Below are 26,393 nucleotides of genomic sequence, written 5' to 3' on the forward strand. Positions count from 1 at the left end.
ATATATAACTTTCTTTGCAAAATATACACACAATTTATTGCAAATTTATGTAACATTTTTACAAGGAGAGACATTCGAGTTGTTCATTGAATTTTGGGAAGTGGATTATGTAACACCGGATGCTGGAAACACAGAGACAGAGCCGTTTGTTTCGTGCTCGGGTGGAATTGCTCTTCAAGCGAAGAGATGTCGATGTCGATAGTATGCAGAGAAAAATCTAAACATTGCACGTCTCTTATTGCGCAATCTAGTGGATACGTGAGCGGCGCTTGCTGTCGAGCTGAAAGTCGTCAAGTGGCGTCGAATATATAACGCCGTTGAAATTGGGAGGCTCGACTAAAGATCACGCGTGTGAGTTTATTGAGAGATCTGCAGCACTGGGCCATTTCGTGATAACGGTCGGGATGAAAATTGCGGATGAGAGCTGCTCCTCAATTCGGGCCTCAATTCAAAACATCATCATCTGACGTGGTCCGTAATGAGCATACATTAAGGTGTTGATAAGTTTGTAATTTTGCCCACCAGGTGGGTCACACTGATGTTTGATGATGACCCAGATTACGTCTTCAATCTTGTCTACGGGTTTCTATTATTATTTTAAAATTATTTTCTTTTCAGTTAACTTAGAAATGTAATACCGGCATAAATGATTAATTATGACTTACGCGAGAAAAAAAGTTTTTCGCCCTGATGACGTAACCGGTCCGTCCGTAGTAAAGTTGGCGAAAGTTCCCTCATATTAGACATCTGACGATTAACAAACTGAATTTCTCGATTCTTTAGCAATATTGGACGAAGAATAACGTTCAGTTCGAGTCTCAATCTCGTCCTCAACTGTCGTTAAATTAGAAAAATAATGTCAGGCATTTCACGTGAATTCATAGTATTCAGGTACAGACACAGAACGGGCTTTATAACATGAATTCCGCATATAACCACAATTTATCCGTGGTATTTTAAGTCTTACCACTGCTGCTGCTTGGTCCAAAGGTGTTCAGATGAAGGACTGAAATGGGAGTGAATGGCGCAACCATCGTCACTTCACTGAAGGCTGAATCACGCTTGCTACTGTGATCCGGATAGCTGTAAAGTCTAAATTAAATTAGCAAAAACAAAATTAGATCAGAATTAGATTTTGATACTATTTATAGACAGACCATTGACTGAACTAATGTAAGATGAAAGAAGTGGTTTGTTCACCTGCTGCATGGAGCTCGAGATCCCTCCTTGGAGTTGCGCTTGCTGTCTGTCGCCGTGTCATTTCTTCGACTGCCGTGATTTTGGGAATCTTCGAGCCAGCGACTGGTCATCTTCCACCTGGCCCAGTTGTGTCTCAACGTGTTGCGCACTTCCGTGTTGAGGAAGCAGAAGAAAAGGGTCACCAGGAATCCCTAAATCAGAAAACATAAGTATAGTCTCGTTATCAAATATTTTCTTCCTGTCGCTTATTTCACAACTCGAACGAATATATTCTGGAGTCTGAGAAACATCAATGATAACATTATCGATCGGATCTCACGAAAAGTCTAGTCCAGTCATTTTTTTCAATCAAAGATGAATTGAAAATTATGCGGGAGCAAATGATTATTATTGGTGAACTTGGTCAAATTAATCGAGTGAAATGTGACAGCGGAAGTAAGACTAGAGAGTTCTATGATTACAGCAGAGTGCGGCGTGTCTTGACTCATAAGTACCTACGTAATGAGATCTGAAATATTCTAATGATTCACTTTCTATATTTGCGCATGGGAAACTTTAAAGCGATGGAGAAAGTAGCAGCTTGTCATTAAAGCAAACTTTCGACTGGCTCATCTAAATGTAATGCAGCAGCGGAGGGTTCAATCGATCGATACTTATAAACCAGTGAGTTATTTATTAAGAATTTATTAAGAAGGAGCAAGTTGAAAATGATCGACGTGAGGAACTGATGTAATAGTCAAAAGCAGGTAAAAATAGGAGCGCTGATTAGTTCCAAGAGTACCTTACACCACCCATAGCGCAGAAGAATCCTAAATATAATCCGTTGATTATTTCATAAGTTTGCTAACTTATTAATGCACACTTTCAACTCTTAACCGAATGTGCTGCTGCCCTAATCTCCGAAAAAGAGAGGTGCACATGCATAGAAATTTTAGGTCGAATTACTATAGAACTTCTTATCCGACTCTATTAATATAAGACAGCAGACTTCTTACCGACTTCTTATATATATGTAGCGTAGCCGAAACCAGCAATAAACACTTCCAGATTTGAGAGAGTAATTGGAGGTAAACTCCGCCTGGAATGAAGTGAAACGATGGGGGAATTGAGAAGAGAGAAACAGGATGTATTCGCTCGTCAACGTACTAGGTCCAACTGCCGTCTCTATGCTGCAAGGGGAGGGGAGCGACATTGCCAAGTCATTCCATGTCTTTTTCTCCAAGGGACAAATCACGAAACAGACAAACAAACAATGAAGTTACAAGAGATGATCGGGGGGGGGGGGGAAACGAAAACCAAAAAAAAAAAAAACATTAGATGACACAAAAGCATACGACGGCTGAATGGGAAGTGATGGAAAGAGAAAGGAACAATAAGAAAAAAAATGAAAGGACGAATAATGAGCCAAATAAGCAGGTGACTAATGAGCACGAAAAGAATGAATGAAACAATATTCCGTTAAGAACACTAGTTCACCAGCGTATGGAAATTACGGTTTCTTGGCCGCGAGACGCGTCGAGCGACGAGGACCGGCCCAAGGGGTCCGCAACTCAAATTTACTTTTTATTTTTTTTACTTTTTCCTTGCTTTATTTTTCCTTTTTTCCTTTTGAGATAGGCTTTCCTTCAAGCGAAAATAAAAGGGTAGGGAGGGGATGGGGAGGAGGGGGGGTTTGTTCGCGCGCGCCCTTCTTTTAGCACGTAAAGTAAATTTCCTTTTTTTTTCCTTTTTTCACTTTTTTTTGCTTTTTTACCTTTTTTATTGTAGTAAATTTGAGTTGCGGACCCCTTGGACCGGCCGGTGATGTGTCAGCGGGAGCCGCGGGAACAGGAGGGGCTGCTGTCGTCGGAGGAGAAGATGAAACCGGAGGATGGACACTATTAGGCGCCGGAGACGGGCTATGAGGCACGGCCGTAGGGGAATGCAAACGAAGAAAACGTCGATTACGACGGAAAAGCCGACCAGCGGGGGTCTTCACCAAATAGTCCCTGAATGCGCCAACTTCCACGATGACTCCCGGAGTGGTCCAGCGTTTGGAACGATGATGCTGAATGACGACGTTATCACCGACGTGAAGGGTGGGAAGTGGGCGTGTGGTGCTGTTGTAATGGAGTGTACGAAGTTCTTTGGCGCGGAGTGCGCGTTTTTCGAGAATTCCGGCAGCCTTCTGCCATTCAGGCGCAAACGAACGACGATGAGCAGGGATTAGGTCACGAGTGGGCCGGTTAAAGACCACCTGAGAAGGAGATGCGCCTCCAGCAATGGGAGCATTACGGAAGAGGAGGAGGCCCTTCCCAAACTTGTCCAGGTCAAAGGAACCTGAGGTCCAGGATCCTGCAATGAGCTTTTTCATTGATTTCACGGCAGCTTCCGCATAACCGTTAGACTTGGGATGATGAGGAGAAGACCGGCCGTGGGAGATGTCCCATTCTCGAAGGAAAGTGAGGTACTCATCCGACTTGAACTGCGGGCCACCGTCTGACCAAAGCTTGACAGGAGCGCCTGCTCCGCAAGTGAAGAAGGAGCGGAGGGCGTCGATGATTCCGGATGATTCGGCGTGTAGATGTGTTGGTGTCTGGAAAGGGGTACACCTGGGGCCAACCACTGAACTGGTCGGCAACAATAAAAAAATCGCGACCGTGAAAAGTGCCAAGGTCGGCAAAGATAAATTCGAACGGACGGGATGCCGGCTCGTGGGGAAGAAGGGGCTCCGACGGGTTGGAAGGGAGAAGCTCGGAGCATGTTAAGCAAGACTTGACGGCCATAACGATGTCATTGTCTATGGACGGCCAATACACCGATTGAAGTGCGCGCTGACGAATCTTCGTCGCTCCCTGGTGCATCTGAAGGAGCCGCCGGAGAACTTCTTGACGTAAGGAAACCGGGATGACAACACGAGGGCCGACAAGGATGAGGTCCCCATCAATATATAGTTGGCTGCGGACCTGCCAAAACGGACGGAGATCTAAAGGAAGGTTGCATTTATCGTTGGGAAAACCTTGTAGAATGGTGTGACGGAGAGAAATCAGTACAGGATCGACGGCCGATGCAGCAGATACTGATGATAGCAAAATATCAGGATTGCTGGAGCTTGAACCTTCCATCACATCCATCAGGTGAACATGCTCGGAAGCAGAATGGGCCTTCTGCAATTTCATCTGTTGGAGAAGGCTGATCAACAGGAGAACGGGATAACGCGTCGGCCATTACGTTATTTCTTCCAGGAACCCACGACGCGACGAAAGAATATCGCTGCATGGAAAGGCGAAGGCGCAAAATCCTGGGATTGTCTAGCTTGTCTAGAAAGTAATCGTTTAGAATGGGGATCAAGGGGCGGTGATCCGTAAAGAGATTAAACGATGGAAGTCCCTCAAGAAATTGCCGGCATTTCCGCATCGCCCACGCCGCAGCCAAACACTCCAGTTCAATCATGGCGTAACGGGACTCGGCATCCGACAGGAAGCGGGATCCGGCTTGGACGACATTCCAACTACCATTGGTCTGCTGCTGACGGAGGATGAAGCCCAATCCGCGCAGACGAGAAGCATCAACATGAAGGGACGTCGGGTGAGCCGGGTTGTAAAACGCCAATTTGGAAACGGACGACGAAGATAAGGCGGCCCTGGCAGCCTGAAAGTCCGTTTCGTGTTGTTGAGTCCATTCCTATACGAAATCCTTTCGTAAGAGGGGAGCCAGGGGGCGAAGAAGGGATGCAAAGTCATCTGAAAAGTTACCAACTTGTTGACAGAGGCCATGGAAGGCCCGCATCTCTGAAACGCATGTTGGCTTCGGGAACTCACGAATGGCCTTGAGAAGATCAGGATTGGGCAGGAAACCACTCTCACTGACGACGTAGCCGCCAAACAACACGGAGGGTTGAGCAAAAACAATTTTTTTTAAGTTGATGGCTATTTGATGTTTCGCCGCGAGATGAAATAAACGCCGTACCAGACTAACGTGTTCGTCCCAAGTGGCAGAAAAGACCAGAACGTCTTCGACCACACGCCGGCAGTTCGGGAAATCATCAAAAACATCAGCAAGACGCCGACCGTAGTCATCACCGGCGAGAGACACACCAAAAGGCAGGCGAAGGTATTTGTAGCGGCCAAACGGAGTTGAAATGGTCGTCATGAGGCTGGACTCGTCGTCAAGTTCCACTTGATGGTAGCCTTTGAGAGCGTCGATGACAGTGAAGAATTTCATTCCCGGAGGGGTCGTGCGGACCGCCTGAAAGGGAGTTGGGGCCTCGAAAACCGGACGGATGATGCATCGGTTGAGAGAAGTGAAATCACCGCAGATCCTGATTTCGTCGTCCACTTTTGGAACAATCACTATGGGATGGACCCACGCCGTCGGTTCAGATACTTTGGCAATGACCTGCTGGTTCTCCAATGAATCTAACTCGCGTTTGACCTTCGGCATCAGCGGAACGGAAATAGGGCGCGAACCACGGATGGATGAGGGGACAGCATCGTCTTTGAGCTGAAAGTGGCAGGGTGCGCCGCGCATGGGCCGGCAAACACCGTCGAATATTGAAGGTACCTCCTTCATCAACTCACTCAATGTCGATTGGATATCTGGCAACTTTGGAAAATCCGATGGGGAAGTGGTAATAGCCGCCAATACTCAAGCGTGACGAGGGTATTGGGTGGGGAGCATTCCAAGTTTTTTCTGTGTCGCTTTCGAGATGACCGGTTGCTGCTGTAGATCTTGAAGAACGCGGACCGAAGTGACAACCGGACCACCGGAACTGGCGGCCCAAACAAACGATGCCGGAAACTGGCCCAGCGACACTATTGGAGCTCCTGTAGCATTGATTGCCTTTGCCTCATGAGAAGATAACGGAATGTCTTTGAACTGACACCGGTATAAACAAGCCGGAATGGCATCGATGGACGCTCCAGTATCCGGAAGCATCTGAATGAACGACTCTTCGACGCTGCAGGCAGGGGTGACACTGAGCCGGACCATGTCGTTTTGAAGGATGGATTGAATCAAAATACTGCCGGCCGTCTCAGGTTTTGGGGACGAATTACCTTGAGTGCACACGGACTGGAAATGACCCGACTTGTGGCACGAATGACATTCCTTCCCGAACGCAGGGCACTCCTCTTTAGCATGACGTGAAGCTGATCCGCAGTTCCAGCAACCATATGGATGACAACCGGGCGGATGCCAACGAACAGATGGTTTACCGCGGTACTGACTTTTCGGAGACGGGGCCTGTTTGTCGTTGAGGCGCTTTCCTGTAGTAGACTTGATTTGATTCACCGGTGCTGTGGTGCCCTGCTTCATGTTGGACGACTGTAGACGCGTAGCCTCTGCTGTGCGGATAATGTTGATGGCTTTGTCCAGTGTCAGCTTAGCGCCGAGCTCCAAAAGCTTTCGACGCACATCGTCGTCAGAAACACCGAAAACGATTTGTCCCAACAGACGTGTGTTCTGGCAGGCAGCACAGCAATCCTTTTCGAACTCGCACTTGCGAGCAATATCTCGAAGGTCGCCGAGCCAATTTTCGACTGACTCGGAATCACGCTGAACACGAGACGCAAACTGCTGGCGCCAAACATGACAATTTCGGCCAGCGTTGCACCGCTCCTGCAGTTTCTTGATAATGACGTCAGCATCCACCAAGTCGGTCGCGGATAGACCCATTGTCAACACCGCCTTCAGTGTCGCATTCGAGAGACAGGACAGGAGAATGTTTGCAATGTATTCCGGGCGTTCACCCTGAGGCAGCGCCGTGTTGATGGTGGAGAGGGAGAGAAATATCTTCTACTGCTGATGCCATATCTCGAAGTTGTCTTTGAATTCTTCTAAGTCAAGATGGGGCGGAATGAACGAAGTGACTTGAATTGAATGAAGTATTTGAACGGGGCTGAATGAAAGAATTGAATGAAAATGAGGCTAGTACGGCGAGGGGTATATGACTGGTGGGCGAGAGAAAACAAAAAAAATGAAATATTTAAATGTGAAATGAAATGACGAAAGTGAAACGTTGAAAATGAAATCGACAGAATGTAGGGTATACGACTGATGGGCGAAAGAAAAAAATGAAAGATTTGAATGTGAAAATGAAATGACGAAAATGAAACAAATGTGCCGAACGTTGACGGTGAAAGTCGGTTAAAGAAAGAAAAAAAATGGCGGGCGCGCAACATGTGGGCCCTCTTCAAGAATGAAATGGGGTGTGAATTTAACGGACGATAGATGCACGAAAACGCAAAAAAATGGGGGAAAATGACATCAATGAACTCGAACGAGGATGAAACAATGGCAAGGGATGCCGGCGATGAAGAACGATGGAAAATGGATTGGTGTAAGGGAGGAACACACTCAAAACCAAAATGGCGGCCTCCACAAGACCACGCTGGGACAAAGCCAGGGGGGAAATTCACAAGAACAATGGGGACGAGTCGAAAATGTCCTCACAGTCACACACTACCGGAACTGAATGAGAGTCAAGGAATAAGTTCGAGAATTCACTAAGAATATATCAACTGCGCCATGGAATGAAGTGAAACGATGGGAGAATTGAGAAGAGAGAAACAGGATGTATTCGCTCGTCAACGTACTAGGTCCAACTGCCGTCTCTATGCTGCAAGGGGAGGGGAGCGACATTGCCAAGTCATTCCACCGCCCATTCAGCAGTTGAGCTCATACGCATACCCCCCGCCGAACAGTAACGCAATCCGGCAATTTAAATTTCAAAACGAAATTTTCGTTTATGGAAATTCATGATCCGTCTCCTTTGCTCCAACTAACGAATGAGCCTTTCGATATTGCTTGCAAAGTTACAGCGACACAAGTTTACTGGAGGGGACAATTGCACGGAAGAGTAAACAGTTAAAATAATTGACATATGACGTGTGTGTGTATAATACCTGTGTGGAAAGTAGGACAGCTCGAATGTGTGAGAAATAAATGGCGATAAGTCCTTCCGTCGGGCTGGCGATGACCAAGACGTCTCTCGTCTCTCTTTTATGCAGATGTATAGAGTCGGACGTGCAAGGCTTGAAGAAGGAAGAGCTCATCGGTTAAACTGGTGGGAATTCGACACCCCCCCAAAAAGAGAGGAATCAAATCCAAACTCTGGCCGATAGTTTTTCAACCACCGCGCCCCTTATTGCTTGTGCATTTTATACTATTGAACACATCAGCCCTTTTTTCTAAAGACATTTGTTTTCTCTCTGGAATTCATTTTGAAGTTTTTATTTTTCATTCAAATTTATATTTTTATATTTCTCGATAGACTCTCTCTCTCTGCTCTCGAGTAAAAAAAGAACTTGAAAAAGTGGTTGGACTGTTTCAATGTCGCTTATTGTGGATTGTTTGGGGGCCGACAGGGATTATCCCGCCACTATCCACTTGCGAGCCGAGGGAGAGAAAGAAAAAGATGAAGATCTCGTCCATCTCTGGTCGCGCCGCCGGTCCGTGGCCGCACCCGCCGCCCCGATGACATTAGCCAGACAAGGGCCTCCGCTCTCTCTCTCTTCATTTTCTCTGGAAAAACTCGGGGGGTTATATACTATACGTGTACAGTTGTTGTGTGTAGTAAAAGAGTAACTACACCAAGTCGAGCGAGAAGGAGAGTCTACACACTCTATAGAGACCTTTATTGTACACACACGCGTTTCTCTATCTGGACAGGACGGAATGATGTTGTGTGCCCGTCTCTCTCCCCCCACCACCATTGCCACTCTGGTTGACTCTACACTCGACAGCTCGACACGTCCAGCAGGGCCCCCAATTATAATCTGGACAGAGTGGCAGCATTCCGTCTCTCTGTCTCTCCCCCCACCGTCTATTCCATCATCTGTCTAGTGGTGGTGTTGGTGGTGGGACTCTATACACATTCGAATGTCGATATGAAACAGGTTCGCGTGAGTTATTTGAGTTTTGACGAGAAACTTTGGGGATTTGAAAAAATCAAGCGTGATGTCTTTGTTAAATGTTTGTCCTCCCCTATCCGGGCCCATCATCATCATCTCTACAACCAACATATCACTTCCGTCCATAAAGGCCCATCAGTACGAACCGTTTTGATTCAATCGTGGCCAGTAACGTAGTCGCCATCGCGTGACCCCGATATCCCCACACACATTTGAAAGAGACGCGAGTGTTGTAAGGGACTTGTTCTCCACAGCTCTGGAATTTGTCTGGACATTCTTTTTACTTTTCGGGCTATCGGTTAATCCTCGGTGGTAATCCTTAATCAAAATAGATACAAACAAGTCTGAGCCCTCTCGCCTGTCCGTCTTTCCTTCTCCCGCGATGATGAACTACTTTGTTGGCTGAGTCCATTTCAATTGTCGACGACATGTGAAAGAGAACGAAACACTTTTGGTGGTCGGTTGTTGAGGGCGGCCAAGGGAAAATTCTTTCCATCAGCAACACAAAAAAAATGTATACTAAAAAAAGATCTTAAACGTTTTATTAATGGAGTTTCTGGAGTGCTCTGCTCTCGACCCTGACGTCCTTTTTGTTGTTGTTAAAACATTTTCTTCTTAGACATTTACGTCCAGAGCCTAGTAGAGTAGATTCACACACAATAGCACCTGGGGCAATCGCTGGGTGATGAGGGCTGTGGAGGAGCGAAAAAATACTTAAAAAATAATAATTTGATAGTAAAAAAGAAAAGTAACATTTCTGTGCTTTGCCAAATAATAAGTAAAATGTAATACTTCTGTGTTTGTTACTACATCTGGCCGAAAAGGGAAAAAAAGAAACATTTCTGTGGTTTGCCAAATAACAAGGAAAATTGGAATACTTTTGTGTTTGTTACAACATCTGGCCGATTAGACTTATTTGATATGAAAAAAAGATGTGTCTAATGAAAGTTGTTCTCATCCGTGATCCCCATTACTCCGTCTTTGTAGGGGAAAAATCATGGGATCAAGTTATTTAGTTAAAGGTAATTTTTTTTTTAACGGGTGATCCTAATATTTCTAAACATACATTGCAGGACCACTCTAAACCTTCTAATTCCATTGCATATGCAATTTCGCGCGTCACATCAGCGCAACTTCCAAGGTACCATTGGTGGCATGTTACACAGCTCAAGGCAAATGTTGTTCCAAGATTGGTTTTGCAACTAGACAAGGAACAGAATTCGTCTCTAAAGTTATCCATCTCATCTTTCTAAAATTAATTTTTTAAATTAAAGTAATTGAGCCAAATTAATTGTCAGCGTGAAACTAACCTTTCGGTTTTCTTGTGAGTGAGGAATAATTTCCTTTGACAAATCTGACATATTTCGTCCTGCTGTTGGCCGGTTATTACGCTCCTCTACCCCTTTAAATCACGGGAAAAATTTATTCACTTTAATGAAATTGAAAATTACTTTTAAAAACCCATATTACCTTTTAACATTTCGTAAATATATGCGTTAACTTGAGGACGTAGCCCACAGGGCGTGATGTTGCTTTTAATTGCGGTTAGCAGCTCACAACAAGAAACGACAGTTTCATATACCTAGGTGTGACGTTGTTCATGGATCGTAATCCGTGACAGAAAATGTAGAAGCTGTCATCCGGAATGCCACGCAAAAATACTCCGTTCAAAAAGGTTGCCTAAAGAAGAAAAAAGCATCAAATGCCAACTGTAATATCACTTTTTAATTTAACAAGACGTAATATTTTACCATATATTCAGGGGAGATAGTTAAGCTTGCAGGTTGAGAAACAAGAATCACAGCATTATCACCCGGGTAGTAGTTACCAATTATGTAATCAGGCAAGGAACTAAGTGGTTTTATATCACAATTAGGTGGCACCGATGTCATTTCCGATATTGGAGACATTGCGCAAGCTCTTTGTGCACTAAATCTTCCTACAAATTTAATTTTTGTTGGATATCCAGGACGATTTACTTTACCAAATGGGCCATCACTTCTAAACAAACCAAAAAAATTTATAAATTTCATTTTTGATTCAAATAAAAGAAAAAAACTCAAAAAAAAGAAGAAATCTTAGGGGGTTTGTGTGAAAAATCTAAAAGGCACTCGCATCTTTTATCGTAACTTTTTCGCTCAAAAAAATATTCCCAACCGGTTATCTCGAGGGGTCGGCAGCTCTAAAAAGTACAAAAAATGGTGTGCTTTTTTGCCCTTTTGATATGTCATTTTTAGCGCTTCTCGCCCCTTGTTTATCTTCCGAAACCTCTTCTCCCCCTATTTCCTTTTTCTTCCTTTCCCCTCCTAGCACTTTTTTCATTTCGTTCTTTTTTTGTCTTTCTTTTATTTCTTTTTTCTCTTTTTGCCTTTTTTTGTTGCACTATCCCCTTTTTGTCTTTCTTGTTGCACTGTTTACCATTTTCTTTGCACAAACTGTGAAAATGACAAGGCTAAAGCTAGGTTGCCAATATTTTTTATTTCTCAAGTAAATTCCAAAAAAGGTTAAGTTGATCGGTTGTCGATTCTGACAAGCGAAGGGAATTCTCTTCGTCCAAAATAGGCATAGGGACACTGCATACATAATATTTACACGGGAAATACCCGTTACTTGTCATTGGGGTTTCCTCAACTTTTCCTGTGACAGTTCCATCAGACCGTTGGATGTTAAACCAAGAGCAAAGAGCCTGAACATCGCAATTTTCCCCAGCTTCATCCCACCTCCATTCAGAAACAAACCTCTCATTCGTTCTTCCGTTAACATGAGTTAACACTTCTATTCTACCAAGGAGATAGTCGTCTCTTTCGATCGTTTCAAAAACACACCAATCGCCTTGTTGGATGGCTGCTTTTTCTACTGTTGTGACGTATAAATGCCGTAAATCCGGTGTGCTTGCAGGTTGCTTAACGCGGATTAGTCTTTCGGAACTACGTGTTGTTACTGAATTTTCCAGAAGCCAGGCTGGAAAGTTATCCTCAGTTACTGAAAATTCACAGTCGGCGCTCCTTCTGTTGGCTCATTGATTGGCAAGACGGGCGATTCGTTGGCCGGGGTTACTTTCGGCTCAGCTCCTGTTGCAGGCACCGATCTGTGGCACATTCTCAAATGGTTGACAAAGTTAGTGGCTAACTTCCAACAACCGTTCGCTTCGTAGACTTGGAAAGGTTTGCGAATCTTGCAAGCAGTAAACGTAATTCGGGGATTTATCAAGTCAATTTGGCACTGTGACGAATCATATTCAATGTCATATTGCGTTTTGTTCTTCCTTCTTGACATGGCGTTCCTTTTTTCCCAAAGTGGAGCGCACACATTCATCGAGTTCTTGCACACCGGTTGCGCAATTGAAATTGGCTAAAGTCCTTGCATTATTATATCCAGTAAACCGAAAGATATTTTCAACGTGAGTGTTAAGCTCAATACCTCGTTGTTTTAACACGTTAAAAATATCTTCCTCCAAATTACTCTTAGCCATCACAACTAATAAATCCCACACTTCACTATTTAAACAATAGTCCCAACGTGTGGATAAGGATCAAACACTACGCCAGAAACTAAGTTGATGAGTCCAGCTGGTGTTGTTGGGGGTATTCAACAAAATCAGCTGACAGCCCTTAGGCCCATTTCCATGATTTGCATCAATTGCATTTTATGGAAAAGTTTTTCTTTTCCGTAACTTTTCCCCTTTTCTTTGTCTTTTTACCGGATTTTCCCCTTTTCTATCTATTTTTTCCCTTTTCTTTCTCCTTTTTCCTAAATTCCCGCTTATTTTCCTATTGTAACACCCATTTCTGCCTTTTCTACCTTTCATTTTCTTTTTCTTTCCTCAAAACAATCTGTAACATTTTCTCGTTTTTCTTTGGCTTTTTTACCGCCAAAAACCTTACTTTTTAGAGCTGCCGACCCCTCGGGTTATCTCTCCGTCCTGCTCTCTCATCGACTGGTCGTTGGCTCCGTCATTTTTCTCTCTCGTCTAAATTCTCATTTTCTCTCCGCGTTTAATTCTCCATTGTATTTGTCTGTGTAATACAAGACGAAACAAAGTCGTTAATTTCTCGACATTTGGTGCCGTAACCACTTGTACAACGTAACGATTTCGGCCATTTTTCTCTCAGATTGCTCGCTATCGCAACAGTCGCCATTTTGATCTTGTTGTTCGCATTCCGCAGCAACTTCTCACTTCTCTATTTCCTCATTTGGAAGCTTTGATTTGCTTTAATTTATCATTCTTCTGGTCGATGATCTATTCCGATTATTCGATCGTTGTACTTCGATAAATCATTCGTTTTCATTCCGCCCCCCCCTCTCAGTAATTTCTCCCGCCAAGAAACCGCGTGGCTGCGCACGACACTACCTTCCTTTGTACACACGGCACTTCCCTCGCGTTCCGACAAGTCGCCATCGCTCAAGGCTAGCCACAGCGTCGTCTCTCCCACGTCGTCATTCCAAATCTTTTGCCTTTTTGAATTTTTTCTTCCATCATCTTGGTCCTAATCGTCCGGTCGTTGCCTTTGCGGGTGTTCGGTCGTCGATGTTGGTCCAGATTCTTTCATTTGTTTATCGGTTCTTTGTTCATATTGCCCAGCCATTTAAGTCATCATCATAGAGAAAAATCTTATACTTTTCCCACGTCTTGGTCCTAATCGTCCGGTCGTTGCCTTTGCGGGTGTTCGGTCGTCGATGTTGGTCCAGATTATTTTCAACTTTATTTCTCTCTGAACATTTGATGATACTCAATGCCTCGGGGTCGCAATAGTCCCGAAAGCCGTCAGCTACGGGCTTTAACCTTCAAGGAAGGAAGAGTCAAACGCAAGGAAGTTTCCAAATACCGAAAACAAATAATAGAACGGGCAAATCAACTTCCAGAAGCAAGACGGGCAGCTTTAATCGAAACCGCTGAGAAAACCCTGGAGGACATTCAGTCCCGGCGTCACCCTGTTCGCACTCCACCTGCTTCGACCGACAAAGCCGAGCGTATTCGAGAGGCTAGGGAAATCGCATGCAAAATTCTCACTGATCAAGGGCGCCCTATTCCTCCCGATCTACAAGAGGAAGAAGAAGACGACACAATTCAACTAGCAACTGAAGAAGATCAACTAATTTAAACATTTGTGGTCCTTACTCTTGGTCGTAACATTCGTGTATTCGGTCAGAGAATTTTGGTCCCTATGCCATCGTTGAATAAATCTATGCATCTTCATATTCGTCGCTCTCTTCCGTTTTAATTATCACGCTACACTTCATCAATCATCAATTTTATTTTTCATCATGGCGGAGGCTCGTCTCACCGCATCACGTGGAGGCAATCGAGCCGCTGCGACTCGTTTAATCAACAGGATTAATACTATCGTTGCAGATGTTGCCACAACGAGAGCCCAAAAAATCCACGAACTTCAAAATAAAATTGAAAGTCTCGAAGAAAAGATGGCAACCATAGCAGACATCGACAAAGCCATTCAAGATGAATTAGATCCTGAAGATGTTCAAGCAGAGATAGAGGCAGCCGATACTCATAATCAAACTTATTGTGACGCTAGGGACGGCTTTACATTTCAACTGAAAACGCTGCAAGTTGCCGAAGCTGCAGCTAACGCAAATCTCGCTCTCGCTACAGCTCCAGTCGTTCCTGCCGCTCCTGCTACACCTGGTCCTTCTGCCAGTATGCTTCCGAAACTTGATTTGCCCACCTTCAAAGGCGACATTCTTCAATGGTCCAGCTTTTGGGACGTTTTTGAATCCGAAGTCGATTCCAAAAGCTATGGCGGCGCTACAAAATTCAACTTTCTCATCTCCAAACTCGAAGGAGAAGCAAAGGCCTCTCTTCTCGGTCTAACCTCTTCAAATGACAACTACACCAAGGCTAAGGATATCCTTCGATTACGCTACAGCCAACACAGGAAGGTGATCACCGCTCACTACAAGGCGCTGATCAACCTACCAGTCGCGAATGCCACTCGCTCAAGTCTACGTGCGTTCGCCGATCAACTTGAATCCCACATCCGTGGTCTCGAAGCCTTTGGAACGGCCCCTGCCTTCTACGGTGATCTCCTCGTCTGTTTCTTGATTGATAAACTCGCCATCGATGTGCGTCGTAACCTCACACGCCATCAAGGCAATGCAGACTGGACTCTCGACGAGTTACGCAATGCCATCGCGCGAGAAATCGAGATTATGGGTGATACGTTTGAGCTTCCACCTCCTCGTCCGGCATCGAAGCAAGTTCTCTTCAATTCATCGCATCCTTCCCAAGCAACAAAGAAGCGAATTTGTCCATTTTGTTCTGGAGAGCATTCGCCGACAAAATGCTCCGAATTCAAAACACCGGAAGATCGCGCAAAAGTAGTGAAGATAAAGAAGCTATGTTCCAACTGTCTTCATTCAGGACACACTAATTTGAAAGACTGCCCTAATCGTTTTCGGTGTCAACACTGTTCTCAGCAGCACCACACCAGCCTTCATTTTGAAAAGAGACCGCCGGGTACTCCCCCTAAGTCTTCCTCTTCTCATACTGGATGTCTTCAAACCAAAGCAGTTTAAAAAGTTGTGGCAGCCATGGTGACTGAATTTTTACCCTTTGTTTTTCTTAAAACAGCAGTTGCCCCCGTTTGCTCACATCTTACTTCTGCATTTGCTAATCTACTGATCGATGATGGATCACAAATCACCTTTATCACAGCTAGACTAGTCAAATTACTCCGTCTTTATCCAATACGACGAGTATCGCTCCTTCTCTCAGGCTTCAAAGGCATTTCAGCATCCTCCATGGAACCAAGCTACTACGACGTCGTCCATTTCTGGCTTCAAGGGTTAAACGGCGAACGTCTCTTAATTCAAGCTGTTGTTCTTGACTCGATTGTTGAACCTTTAGAAGACCCTCATCGAGAAATTCTCTCAACTCTGCCTCATCTACAAAATCTTCAGTTGGCTCATCCTACGTCAACAGATGATCACTTTTCCTTCGATATCTTGATTGGAGCTGATTCATATTGGTCTATCGTTGACGATGAAAACATTCATGGCAACGGTCCTACAGCTGTCAACAGTTTTATCGGATATCTCGTTTCTGGTCCACTTCAGGATTACCATGCATCAACTCAACGATCCAGTTTTCACATCTCCGCTGTTCAACTAGACATCACTCATCACTCGTTTATGGTCACTCGAAACTTTAGGAATTCTTCCTGACGTCGAGAACGCAGATGCAGCGGCGACCTATCAAGCTGATTGCATTACTTATCAAGGTAACCAGTACACAGCGCGGCTACCATGGAAAGATGAGCATCCAGAACTGCCATCTAATTATCTCATTTGCCAACGACGAACTCGCCACACGGTTAAGAGTCTCCTGAAAAAACCTCAGCTCTTACAGCTGTACAGTAAAATTATTCGTGATCAACTTTCCGCCGGTTTCATCGAGCGGGTGTCTCGTACTCAACAGACACCACACGGTTGTCACTACATTCCGCATTTTGCTGTTCAAAAGGATTCTGCTACAACTCCGATTCGTATCGTGTACGATTGCTCCTGCAAGACAAGAAATGGTGCAAGCCTCAACGACTGCCTCCTCATTGGTCCTCCTCTTCAAAACGATATGCTCCACATTCTGCTTCGATTTCGTGTGCATAGCATTGGTTTTTCTTCCGACATTGAGAAAGCATTTCACAAGGTACAACTTCACGAAGCTGATCGCGACTTCATTCGCTTCCTTTGGCTCAGCGATGACAACGATCCCGATTCCGACTTTGACATTTTCCGTTTTAAAGTCGTTCCATTCGAAGCAAGTAGCAGTCCATTCATTTTAAATTCAGTGATCAAAAAGCATCTTAAGCGTAGTTCAACTCCCATCAGTGTTGACATCGAATTTAATATCTACGTTGATAATCTGATTTCGGGAAGTGAGACTCCAGAAGAAGCATTGAATTACTACGCTGAATCACTCTCTACTTTTCAAGCCGCATCGCTATCCTTACAATCATGGGCTTTCAGCGATCCATCTCTCAACGAACGTGCAATCTCTGAAGGTGTGGCGGATGTTTCGACTCTCACCAAAACTTTGGGTCTTTTGTGGGATCGCTCGACAGACACTCTACAGCTACCTCTCTTCTTCTTAGCGCCGTTTTGTTCCACTTCACCCACCAAGAGTGATGTTCTTCGCGGACTTTCGTCCATCTACGACCCACTTGGATTTATTACGCCTCTTTCTATCCCTGCCCGCATTCTCATGCAAGAAATTTGGAAAGAACAACTAGAATGGGAATATCCTTTACCGGCTTCTTTCGCTGATCACTGGCTTGGTTTATGCAGCTCTCTTTCTAACGCAAAACCCAAGGTTCCCCGTTCCTACTTCGGTGATAGGTCTCGCGTAAAATCTCTTCATATTTTTGTCGACGCCAGTCAGCAAGCATATGGTGCTGTCGCCTACCTCCTTGACTGCCAGAATTCTTCCTTCGTCATGTCCAAAGCTCGAGTCGCCCCGTTGAAAGGCAACGGCCCTCAGTTGACTCTTCCGCAGCTGGAACTCATGGCAGCCGTTATTGGAACTCGCATCGCGACAACGATCATCACCGCCTTCCAAGTCCTCGGGATATCTCTATCAGTCACTATGTGGTCTGATAGTCAAATTTTTTTATATTGGTTGTCAAAGAACGACCGACAGAAAAATCTTTTCGTCGCTAATCGTGTCTCCACGATCATCGCATTCAACCGTCTTCATCATGCCAATTGGCATTACTGCCCTACTGCTTCAAATCCAGCTGGTCTGGTAACGAGAGGCCTAACGCTCCACCAACTTCAATCGTCTCCGATTTGGACAAGGGGCCCACTATGGTTATCTTCCGAAGATGAATGGCCGCAATGGAGCGTATCTAGCCTCAGTCAAGTCAAAATTCTTCACCTTGCAGAAATTTCCACCATCGCAGCTCCGGAACGACTCCCCCTGCCAATGGATATTTCAACAGTTATCGACATCGCCCGTTTCAACTAGAGTTTGTTGAAAATAACAACTGCATATGTTTCTCGACAATTTAGCAACTTTCAACGACCGAAGGCTGAATGGAATCGCGAATTTCTTTCCACACTGGAACTCATCCAAGCGGAACGCAAATGGATCATCTCTTTTCAAATCCGTTTTTTGCCGACGAATACGAGTATCTCCGCGGTGACAAAAAGGGACGTCGACCAGCACTGGTATCTCAATTGGATCTTTATTTGGACGCTGATTCGATCATTCGCTGCCGTGGCCGTTTAAATAACGCCGATTTATCACGTGATGCTCGAAATCCCATCCTTCTACCGAAGAATACTGAGCTCACCCGCCTAATTATTCGACATTTTCATGAGCGCACTCTTCATTCCGGTGTTTCTTACACTGTTTCTAGCATCCGCCAGCGATTTTGGATTCCTTCCATCCGACAGCAAGTCAAGTCTGTCGTGCGTGTCTGCAGTCGCTGCCGCCGGGTGAATGGGGCTCCTTACAGAGCCCCCAATCCAGCTACGTTACCTAGTTTTCGCGTCCGTGGAGGCAAGGCCTTTGCCGTGACTGGCATAGATTTTGCCGGGCCATTTCCCATTCGCGGTCAAGCTGGACAGCCGGAGTCAAAAGCCTACATTTGCCTCTTCACCTGTACCACTTCCCGTGCTATTCATCTCGAGCTCGTTGAGGACCTCTCCACGGCTAATTTCATTTTAGCATTCCGAAATTTCATCTCTCATCATTTTAAGCCTAAAATGGTGATTTCAGACAACGCCACTACCTTCGAAAGTGCCGCCCGAGTTCTCAAAAAGCTCTACGACAATCCAGAAGTCAACAGGTATTTTTCCGATTGCCAAATTGAATGGCGCTTCATACCAAAACGCGCACCATGGTACTGTGGCTTTTGGGAGCGTCTCGTCGGACTCACAAAAGACGCCCTCAACAAGATGCTAGGACGCACGAAGCTCAAGTTCAACGAATTCCGGACCGTCGTTTCTGAAATCGAGGCCATCTTGAACGATCGACCCTTAACGTACGTTTCATCGGATCTTAATGAGCCTCAAGCGCTCACACCCTCTCATCTTCTCTATGGGGATCGTTTGACGTCTCTTCCGTACGACCCGTCTATGGAAGACGAACTTTTGGATCCTACCTATGGCGAGAAACCCTCTCACCTCCTGGAAATATTCTCCCGTCTTCAAAAGATTCTGAACTCATTTCGAAAACGCTGGCAAAAAGGAATACTTGACTAGCCTTCGTGAAAGACACAATGTGTCTAACAAACGATTCGAGTCCACCGTCAAAATTGGCGACGTCGTCCTCGTTCACAACGAGGGCCCAAGACTGGAATGGAAATTAGCTGTGATCGAGAAGCTAATCGTCAGCCCAGATGGGGAAGTCAGAGCCGCCGAGATTCGTACAGCTGGAGGGAAAACCAACCGGCCGATCTCAAAACTCTACCCCTTGGAAGTTACCGAAACAATCGAGATTTCAAGCCCTCCTTCGCAGTCTGCTTCAAGTGTTCCCGTTCCAGCCACGCGACCCAAGCGTAAAGCCGCCATTGCAGCAAACGAGCGGATCCGGAATATGGCAGAAGAGTAGAAGATTCCGGGCCGGGAGTATATCGGAAATATTATTTCCCTCCAAAATTTGTGTTGCAACGTTGTAACCCCCCCCCCCCTCATTTTTTGCCACCCTCTCTCACCCCCTAATTGCTAGAACCCCCTTGCTTTGTTCTAGAAAGGCTAGTTCGCGTCCTGCTCTCTCATCGACTGGTCGTTGGCTCCGTCATTTTTCTCTCTCGTCTAAACTCTCATTTTCTCTCCACGTTTAATTCTCCATTGTATTTGTCTGTGTAATACAAGACGAAACAAAGTCGTTAATTTCTCGACAGAGCTACCCCGTCATCATCGGTAAATAAGATGTGTGTGTTATTCCTTTCAGTTTTGTATACGTCTATGATTTCGAGAAGAGAGAAAACACACACAAAGCGCAAACGTCCAAAAGAAGAAGAACTCTTTCTCGAATTCTTAATTTTTATAATATCCTGCAACCCATCCCCAGTACCCAACTCTTCATATCTCACGACCATCTGAACGCTCTCTCTCTCACCGCCATCAATCAAAAATTTTCATACCTTTGTGACTCTATGAATGACTCTTCCAGATTTTTGAAAACATCTGCTTCCGATAAGAGACGGCGTAGTTCAGTAGAATGTCGTGTGCAAGTGAAGACTAACGTCAATTCTCTCTTCTGTTCTTGACCAAATTACAAATATTTTGGTGTCGGATTCACTGAATTCAACAACTGGCACCTGTCATAACAGCTTTGACACCATTCCGTTTCGCTTTCCCATAATCTTGAGGTTTTTCTTTCGCATTTCTTGCAGATGGGACCAACAACTGTTGGCAAAATCATTGGTGGTAACGCATCTTCAGATTGTAGAATTATTTTTAGTCCTACTTCCGGTAGTACTGTCCTGTGTGGTAACAATTGGTTTATTAAGATTATCTAAATAGTATTTAAAAAATTGAAATGTTTACCATATAAGTGTTTCAACTAGGTATTGCGTTGAATGCTTAATTTCTTCCCTGGAGAGTATTTGTCCCAACATGGAATGATGACATTTCTTCCAGACAAACCGACACATCTCGCAAGTTCCATTGCTGTTTTGTCCCTTTAAGCACTTGTAGGCCATTGTCTCCTTACAAGGTATCTCAGAAAGCTCCATTACTTGATCGACTGCATCGTCATTGTCACTAGTTAAATGTAGAAGATCTAGAAAATAGAAAAAATGTTAAAAAATCAACTTTGGCAACAAAATTTAATTTTTCATTCATCATACCAAGAGCAATTTGTTCCAATAATTCATCACTCGTATTCCGCGAATAATCGAAAAATTCTGTCTCATCTTCAGAGAGCAATGTTATTTCACTGTCATTCGATTTCTAGTTTTTTCTGATAGTAAGGTTATAAAAGTTATTTGGTTTGTTGTAGTCTTCCTTATCACAGAGACACATTACACATTAGACACATTGCTTAGCTCATTGGCTTGAAAATTTTCATTGCCTTTCGCCATGTATGCAGTTATCGAATCATACTCCTTTACGCTAAAAGTCAACTTCGGAATCAGATAGCTCAAATCTGGATTTTTCTTAACTACTTGGTTTAATTTAAATTTGTTGTTCACATACAGTCGCGGCTGCAAGTTTGTATACCTTGTGCTCAAATACCCGCCTTTTTACTCTGTATTGGCGGATAGTCTTAGCCTATTGCAAAGAAAAGGGGGTGTTATTTGTTCAAATTTTTCTTTTATTACCCAAACCTTCTTCCCCTTTTTACTTATCCCTTCCTCTTATAGCATCCATTACTATTTTACCGCCATGCTGAAAATGGTTAAGCAACCTTACTCATTCTTTACGTCCAAGTCCCCATACAAAATAAAGAAATTTCAAGGTATGCATTCGTTTCACATTGAATTTATTCAATATTCAGTCATGTCGTCATTTAACTCAATAACTCTAACTAATCTGGTTGGCATTGATTCAATCAAACTTTGCCAATAAGCTTGATTGTTTTCCATTACTTCTCAAAATTGAAAAATCCAATCATACACGTCTTCAGCATTGTTGACTTCCATCTGGCCCATATTGCGAACCATAAAGCCCCAGAAGTTTTCGATAGGATTAAAATCTGGGCTGTACACCGGCCACCAAAGAGTCTTGATCCGATGCTCCTCTAGAGCCTCTCCTCTTAGCCAGTCTTGAACTATCCTTGCTTTGTGACTGGGACAACCAAAAAAATATTTTTTGTATTAGTGTTATAATTATTTGTTCCTTTTTAACCCTTTTCTTATTACCCATCATGCTGGAAAAATCGGAATTCGTGAACATCGTCGGCTACGGCTGGAAGCGGAAAGTTTGGGACGGCGAACGGTCGCATTTTTGTTTTTAGTATTTCAAGATATTGCCTACTTTCCAGTTTACCATCAATCCGATGTAGCACTCCTGGGCCGTCTACGTTACACAGCCCCATACATTAACCGATTTTCTGGTTGACCATAGGTTGCGCGCAAGATTAGCGGAATCATTCCGAGTTCCATCCATTCTTCTTACGTATTGCGGGGGGCGGTCGGAAGACACGAACGTTTTTTCGTCGCACCAAATTACTTTACGCCAAAAATCCAAGTTATAATGAATGTGTTCTCTTGCAAATTTTAAGCGATTTGCTCGATGCGCTTCCTTCAAAAAAATTTTTACACTTGGAGTTCTCGCTCGAAGGCCGGCCTCTAATAAGCGGCTTCTCACAGTACGGATGGAAATATTAAATGCTTCCGCCGTTTTTTTATCTCTTCCGTCGTGTCAAAGGGACTTATGATAGCTAATAAAAAGGAAAATTCAAATCGAGTGAACAAACAAAATAAAAAAATGTGGTTCCATTGCCAGCCGCAACAATCCTCTGGTGACAGGCTTCGTCAGTTGCACGTGGTCTTCCACTACGATTCCTCACTTTCAAGCCAGCATTTCCCTCATTTCTAAATCTAGTAACCCACTTGTAAACGGTTGCTTTCGTCCGACGAAGAATTTGAGAAATTTCGCGAACGGTGTAGCCACTTAAATTATATCCGATTATCATTCCTTTCTCAGCTTCACTCAAGCGCGGGGTCTGAATGACGTTATTATTCATGTCGATAGCTACTACTTCTCAGTTTAGACTGATGAATGATGACCTCAGATTGCCATTTAAGTTAAAAAAGGTTGCTTAACCATTTTCAGCATCGCGGTAAAATAGTAATGGATGCTATAAGAGGAAGGGATAAGTAAAAAGGGGAAGAGGGTTTGGGTAATAAAAGAAAAATTTGAACAAATAACACCCCCTTTTCTTTGCGATAGGCTAAGACTATCCGCCAATAGGCCTACAGAGTAAAAAGGCGGGTATTTGAGCACAAGGTATACAAACTTGCAGCCGCGACTGTATATTCCAAAGCCAGTTAAGTAATAGAATTTTAATTAATTAATTTACATTTGAAGTAACTTAATGATTTACAAATGAAAATTACATTTTGTAGACGACTATCCGTTGAGCAAAAATCATTTCTTTTCCAGTACCGTTTCCTTTTCTCGTATTGATAATAGTTGTCAAACAGTCATTAGGCAATCCATTGATTTGCCGCCAAATAAGTCCTTCTTGCAATAAATGTTCTGTCATTTCCTATAAACAAAAATAATAGATTGTAATCAAGCTGGCGCATATAATAGATTTCTTTTCATCACCAGTTGCCCAGCCATAAAAGAAAACATAAACACACAAACACCAAAAGTCATTCAAAAAAATTAAAACGGACTTTAATTTATTTTTTGTGGCGCACCTTTTTGTTATCACAGGCCCGCTTAATACGCGTCAGTGTACGCACATCGTAGTATGCATAATGGTGGCTTGTACTAATCCCCAAACGAATTTTTTGATTTTTCAAATTTTCCCGCGGTTGGTATAAATTCGCTCTCATCACTTTCGATACAAACCAGTTGCAACCTCAATCATTCATCTCAACAAGAGAGATAGGGGTAAATATTTTCTTCTTTTATCATTTGATTTGATTTTTCTTCACAAATAACTTACGATAGTAGAAAATAAAAATAAATAAATGAGAAATGGAAAATTCGACGCGTTGAAATTTTCATCAATATCCACCCGCCAATGAGCTATTAGACAACCGTTCCCATCAGATACGGACCGAGGGGTCGCCGACTCTTTTTGGAAGTGAACCAAGGGAAAAATGGACATTTTTTTTCCAAATTTTTCCAATTTTTCCCATTTTTTCCTATTTTTCCCATTTTTTCCTATTTTTCCCAATTTTTCCTTGTTTCCCTATTCCATGAAACGGACGACCATTCCCGACACGAAAAACGTGAATCCAGCGATTTAAATGAATAAATTCAAATAAATAATGGAAAAACAGTACAAAACCGTACAAAACCCTAAACTTACAGGATACATACATGCATACAGTACTAGAAACGCTAGAAATCCACGCTATTGCCATTTGTTTGTCAAAGCTAAATCCGTATAGAGGCACCAAACATGTCATACACCCATATTTAATGAAACTAAACATCAAAATCGGATATTTCAGTATATTTCCACTTTTCTTAATTTTTCCCAATTTCCTTAATTTTCCCTAATTTTCCCAGATTTTCACAATTTTTCCAAACGCTTTTCCCATTTTTCCCAAAATTCGCACGTCGTCACTTCTTCCACATCAGCACATCGAAACACTTAAATTTGATGATTTACCGTTTCGCAAGAAGGTGACATTTAATAACATGTGACTAACGGTAAACACTATTTTAGTTTATATTGTTTTTGAGAAAAAAACGAAATTCCTTAGACGAACGAACGTTGTACACTTGTTGCACGACCGAAGCACACTGGTGAACAAAGGAGAGAGGCCATTGAAGTAGTGTGAGAAACTAAGAACTAAGTTGCCGATTTTTATTCTACGTTATATTTTTTATTTCTAATGTTCTACAATAAATCAAAATGTCTAAAATGTTTGTATGAGACAACATACATATTTTTCATTTTACTACATTCATCCTATTTCTCCAAAATGGACTTAAGGTAAATATTTGTCTTGTTGTTTTGGCGCCAAAAAAACACGCGCGCGACTCATGCTTGCAAACAACATGGCGGATGCAGTGTGATCAATCCCAATTCCGCCCACCAATATAGCCTGGAGCTAGATTCATTGCTCTCATGGCAGTTCTGTGGCAGTTCTGTTGCATGTGTCGAGTCACTAGTTCTCTGTGCGGTTTTCCGATTCGCCTTGCCTTTAACAAATAGAACAAAGGCATTATCCAAAGGTGCAACAAAAAAACATATTATTGATCATCCAAATCCCAGAAGTGTTTTGTGGCGATATTTTGGTTTTGTGCCGATTGATGGTCAATCTGACATTCCCAACAAAGGATGTGCTATTTGCAAACTGTGTTTTCAAAAATTCCAGAGTAAAGAAATAGCTAGTGGACATATAGGGGAGAGTGGGGCGACTGGTTTTTTTCTCTTAGCTCCCATTCCCTTATTTTCCAACGTATTTAGATCCACCAAATCTTAAAAGATAGAGAATTCTTCCTGCTTTAAATGGTGATTTTTTCAATCCGATCTAAATAAATTAAGACTAGGTTATTGCCGATTAAAAAAAAGGAGCAAACCCGCCCCAGATACGGGGTCACTTGCTCACACCGCCAGGGTGTCTCGGCCCCTGTATTTCTTACGGAAAAACCGTTGACTGATAGTATAAACTTAAAATTAACAAAATAAACCAATAATGCAACCCACCAACGGAATATCAATGAAAAAGCTTAAATAAGTATGGTAGTTGACTAAAAACACGAAAAAAGTCGAACACAAATAATTTTACTGCTTTCATATGCAATTTTATGTAAGCCAAAAAGCCCCGACGCTGTGTGGCCGATGCGCCCCCAACAAAGGGGTCTTAGTATATTATTGAATATCTCTTATTTAAACTGTTGTAAATATAAAACAAACTAAATAGGCTTAAAGAGGAGATAACGTAGAGTATTTTCCATATTTTTTTATAATTTTAAAGTAATCGGGAAAGCCGATACTTGATTCGAAAGTCAAAGTAGGACGACCCAATTTTAAGACGAAAAATTTATTTTACCTTTCATTCCTCAACCGTTCGTCGTACTACCATGAAATTTTGTTTTAAGATGCGCATTAGTAATATCTACATCTCCTGATATTTTGAATATTTTATTGCAATGTTAACCCATCAAGAAATCAATTGAGCATACTGACCCGAACGCCAGATCGCCCCACTCTCCCCTACAGTCATTAAAGACACATTTGGGTAAATGTCATCCAGAGCTTGTGGACAAGTAATTGTAGTTTTATTTTTAAATCAACAATTTTCGACATGCTTCATTAATTGTCAATTATGTATTCTTTCTCAAATAGTATTTAAAAAAAAAACACCAATTGTAACACCCACTCCAACCATTTCGCCCATTAGCTTATTGTTAGCTGAACGAAACGTGTTATTGAACAAAAAAAAAGATGCAATCACAATTTATTTAGAAGTTTTTCAGCGTGGGTTTCAGATTAATCATATTGGCAAGATTCTCACAAAGGAAATGGAGGATGAAGCCATAAAACGCTGGGCTGTTAGTGAAAAATATTTTTTTCTATTTGTATTTGGCATAATTCAATCTTTTTTATATTTATCAAAACAGAAATTGACTGATGAAAAGCGTTATACTTATATCCGTCTTATGGATCAACATAATGCCGAAATTGAAATCAAACTGAAG

The 26,393-nt window shown here is 43.1% G+C and overlaps 3 protein-coding genes across 3 annotated transcripts; 2 read left to right on the forward strand and 1 right to left on the reverse strand.

Annotated features, from left to right (window-relative positions):
* Positions 1–9: 9 nt before the first annotated feature.
* Positions 10–8,129, reverse strand: LOC124205475. The gene is made up of 5 exons (XM_046602920.1): positions 8,085–8,129; positions 1,201–1,391; positions 968–1,092; positions 666–834; positions 10–586 (listed from the first exon to the last, which is right to left on the reverse strand). Exons 2-4 carry the CDS (start codon positions 1,308–1,310, stop codon positions 755–757), a joined length of 315 nt encoding a protein of 104 aa, XP_046458876.1. The 5' UTR covers positions 1,311–1,391; positions 8,085–8,129; the 3' UTR covers positions 10–586; positions 666–754.
* A 6,228-nt stretch (positions 8,130–14,357) lies between these two features.
* On the forward strand, positions 14,358–18,072 carry LOC124207847. The gene is made up of 3 exons (XM_046605480.1): positions 14,358–15,567; positions 15,682–16,194; positions 16,262–18,072. The coding sequence occupies exons 1-3, from the start codon at positions 14,358–14,360 to the stop codon at positions 18,070–18,072; spliced, it is 3,534 nt and encodes a 1,177-aa protein (XP_046461436.1).
* A 68-nt stretch (positions 18,073–18,140) lies between these two features.
* On the forward strand, positions 18,141–19,313 carry LOC124207854. Its single transcript, XM_046605490.1, has one exon. It carries the CDS (start codon positions 18,141–18,143, stop codon positions 19,311–19,313), a length of 1,173 nt encoding a protein of 390 aa, XP_046461446.1.
* The last annotated feature ends 7,080 nt before the right edge of the window (positions 19,314–26,393 follow it).

The sequence above is a fragment of the Daphnia pulex genome, chromosome 2 (assembly GCF_021134715.1).
Source record: "Daphnia pulex isolate KAP4 chromosome 2, ASM2113471v1".
NCBI lineage: Eukaryota > Metazoa > Arthropoda > Branchiopoda > Diplostraca > Daphniidae > Daphnia > Daphnia pulex.

Coding starts and splice junctions, on each gene's coding strand:
- LOC124205475 (XM_046602920.1), bottom strand. CDS start 1,310: ATGACCAGTCGCTGGCTCGAAGATTCCCAAAATCACGGCAGTCGAAGA. Junction 1,093..1,200: donor TCTCGAGCTCCATGCAGCAG/GTGAACAAACCA, acceptor AATTTAATTTAG/ACTTTACAGCTATCCGGATC. Junction 835..967: donor TGGACCAAGCAGCAGCAGTG/GTAAGACTTAAA, acceptor ATTTAACGACAG/TTGAGGACGAGATTGAGACT.
- LOC124207847 (XM_046605480.1), top strand. CDS start 14,358: ATGGCGGAGGCTCGTCTCACCGCATCACGTGGAGGCAATCGAGCCGCT. Junction 15,568..15,681: donor TTTTGAAAAGAGACCGCCGG/GTACTCCCCCTA, acceptor TTCTTAAAACAG/CAGTTGCCCCCGTTTGCTCA. Junction 16,195..16,261: donor TGCATCAACTCAACGATCCA/GTTTTCACATCT, acceptor TCGAAACTTTAG/GAATTCTTCCTGACGTCGAG.
- LOC124207854 (XM_046605490.1), top strand. CDS start 18,141: ATGGAATCGCGAATTTCTTTCCACACTGGAACTCATCCAAGCGGAACG.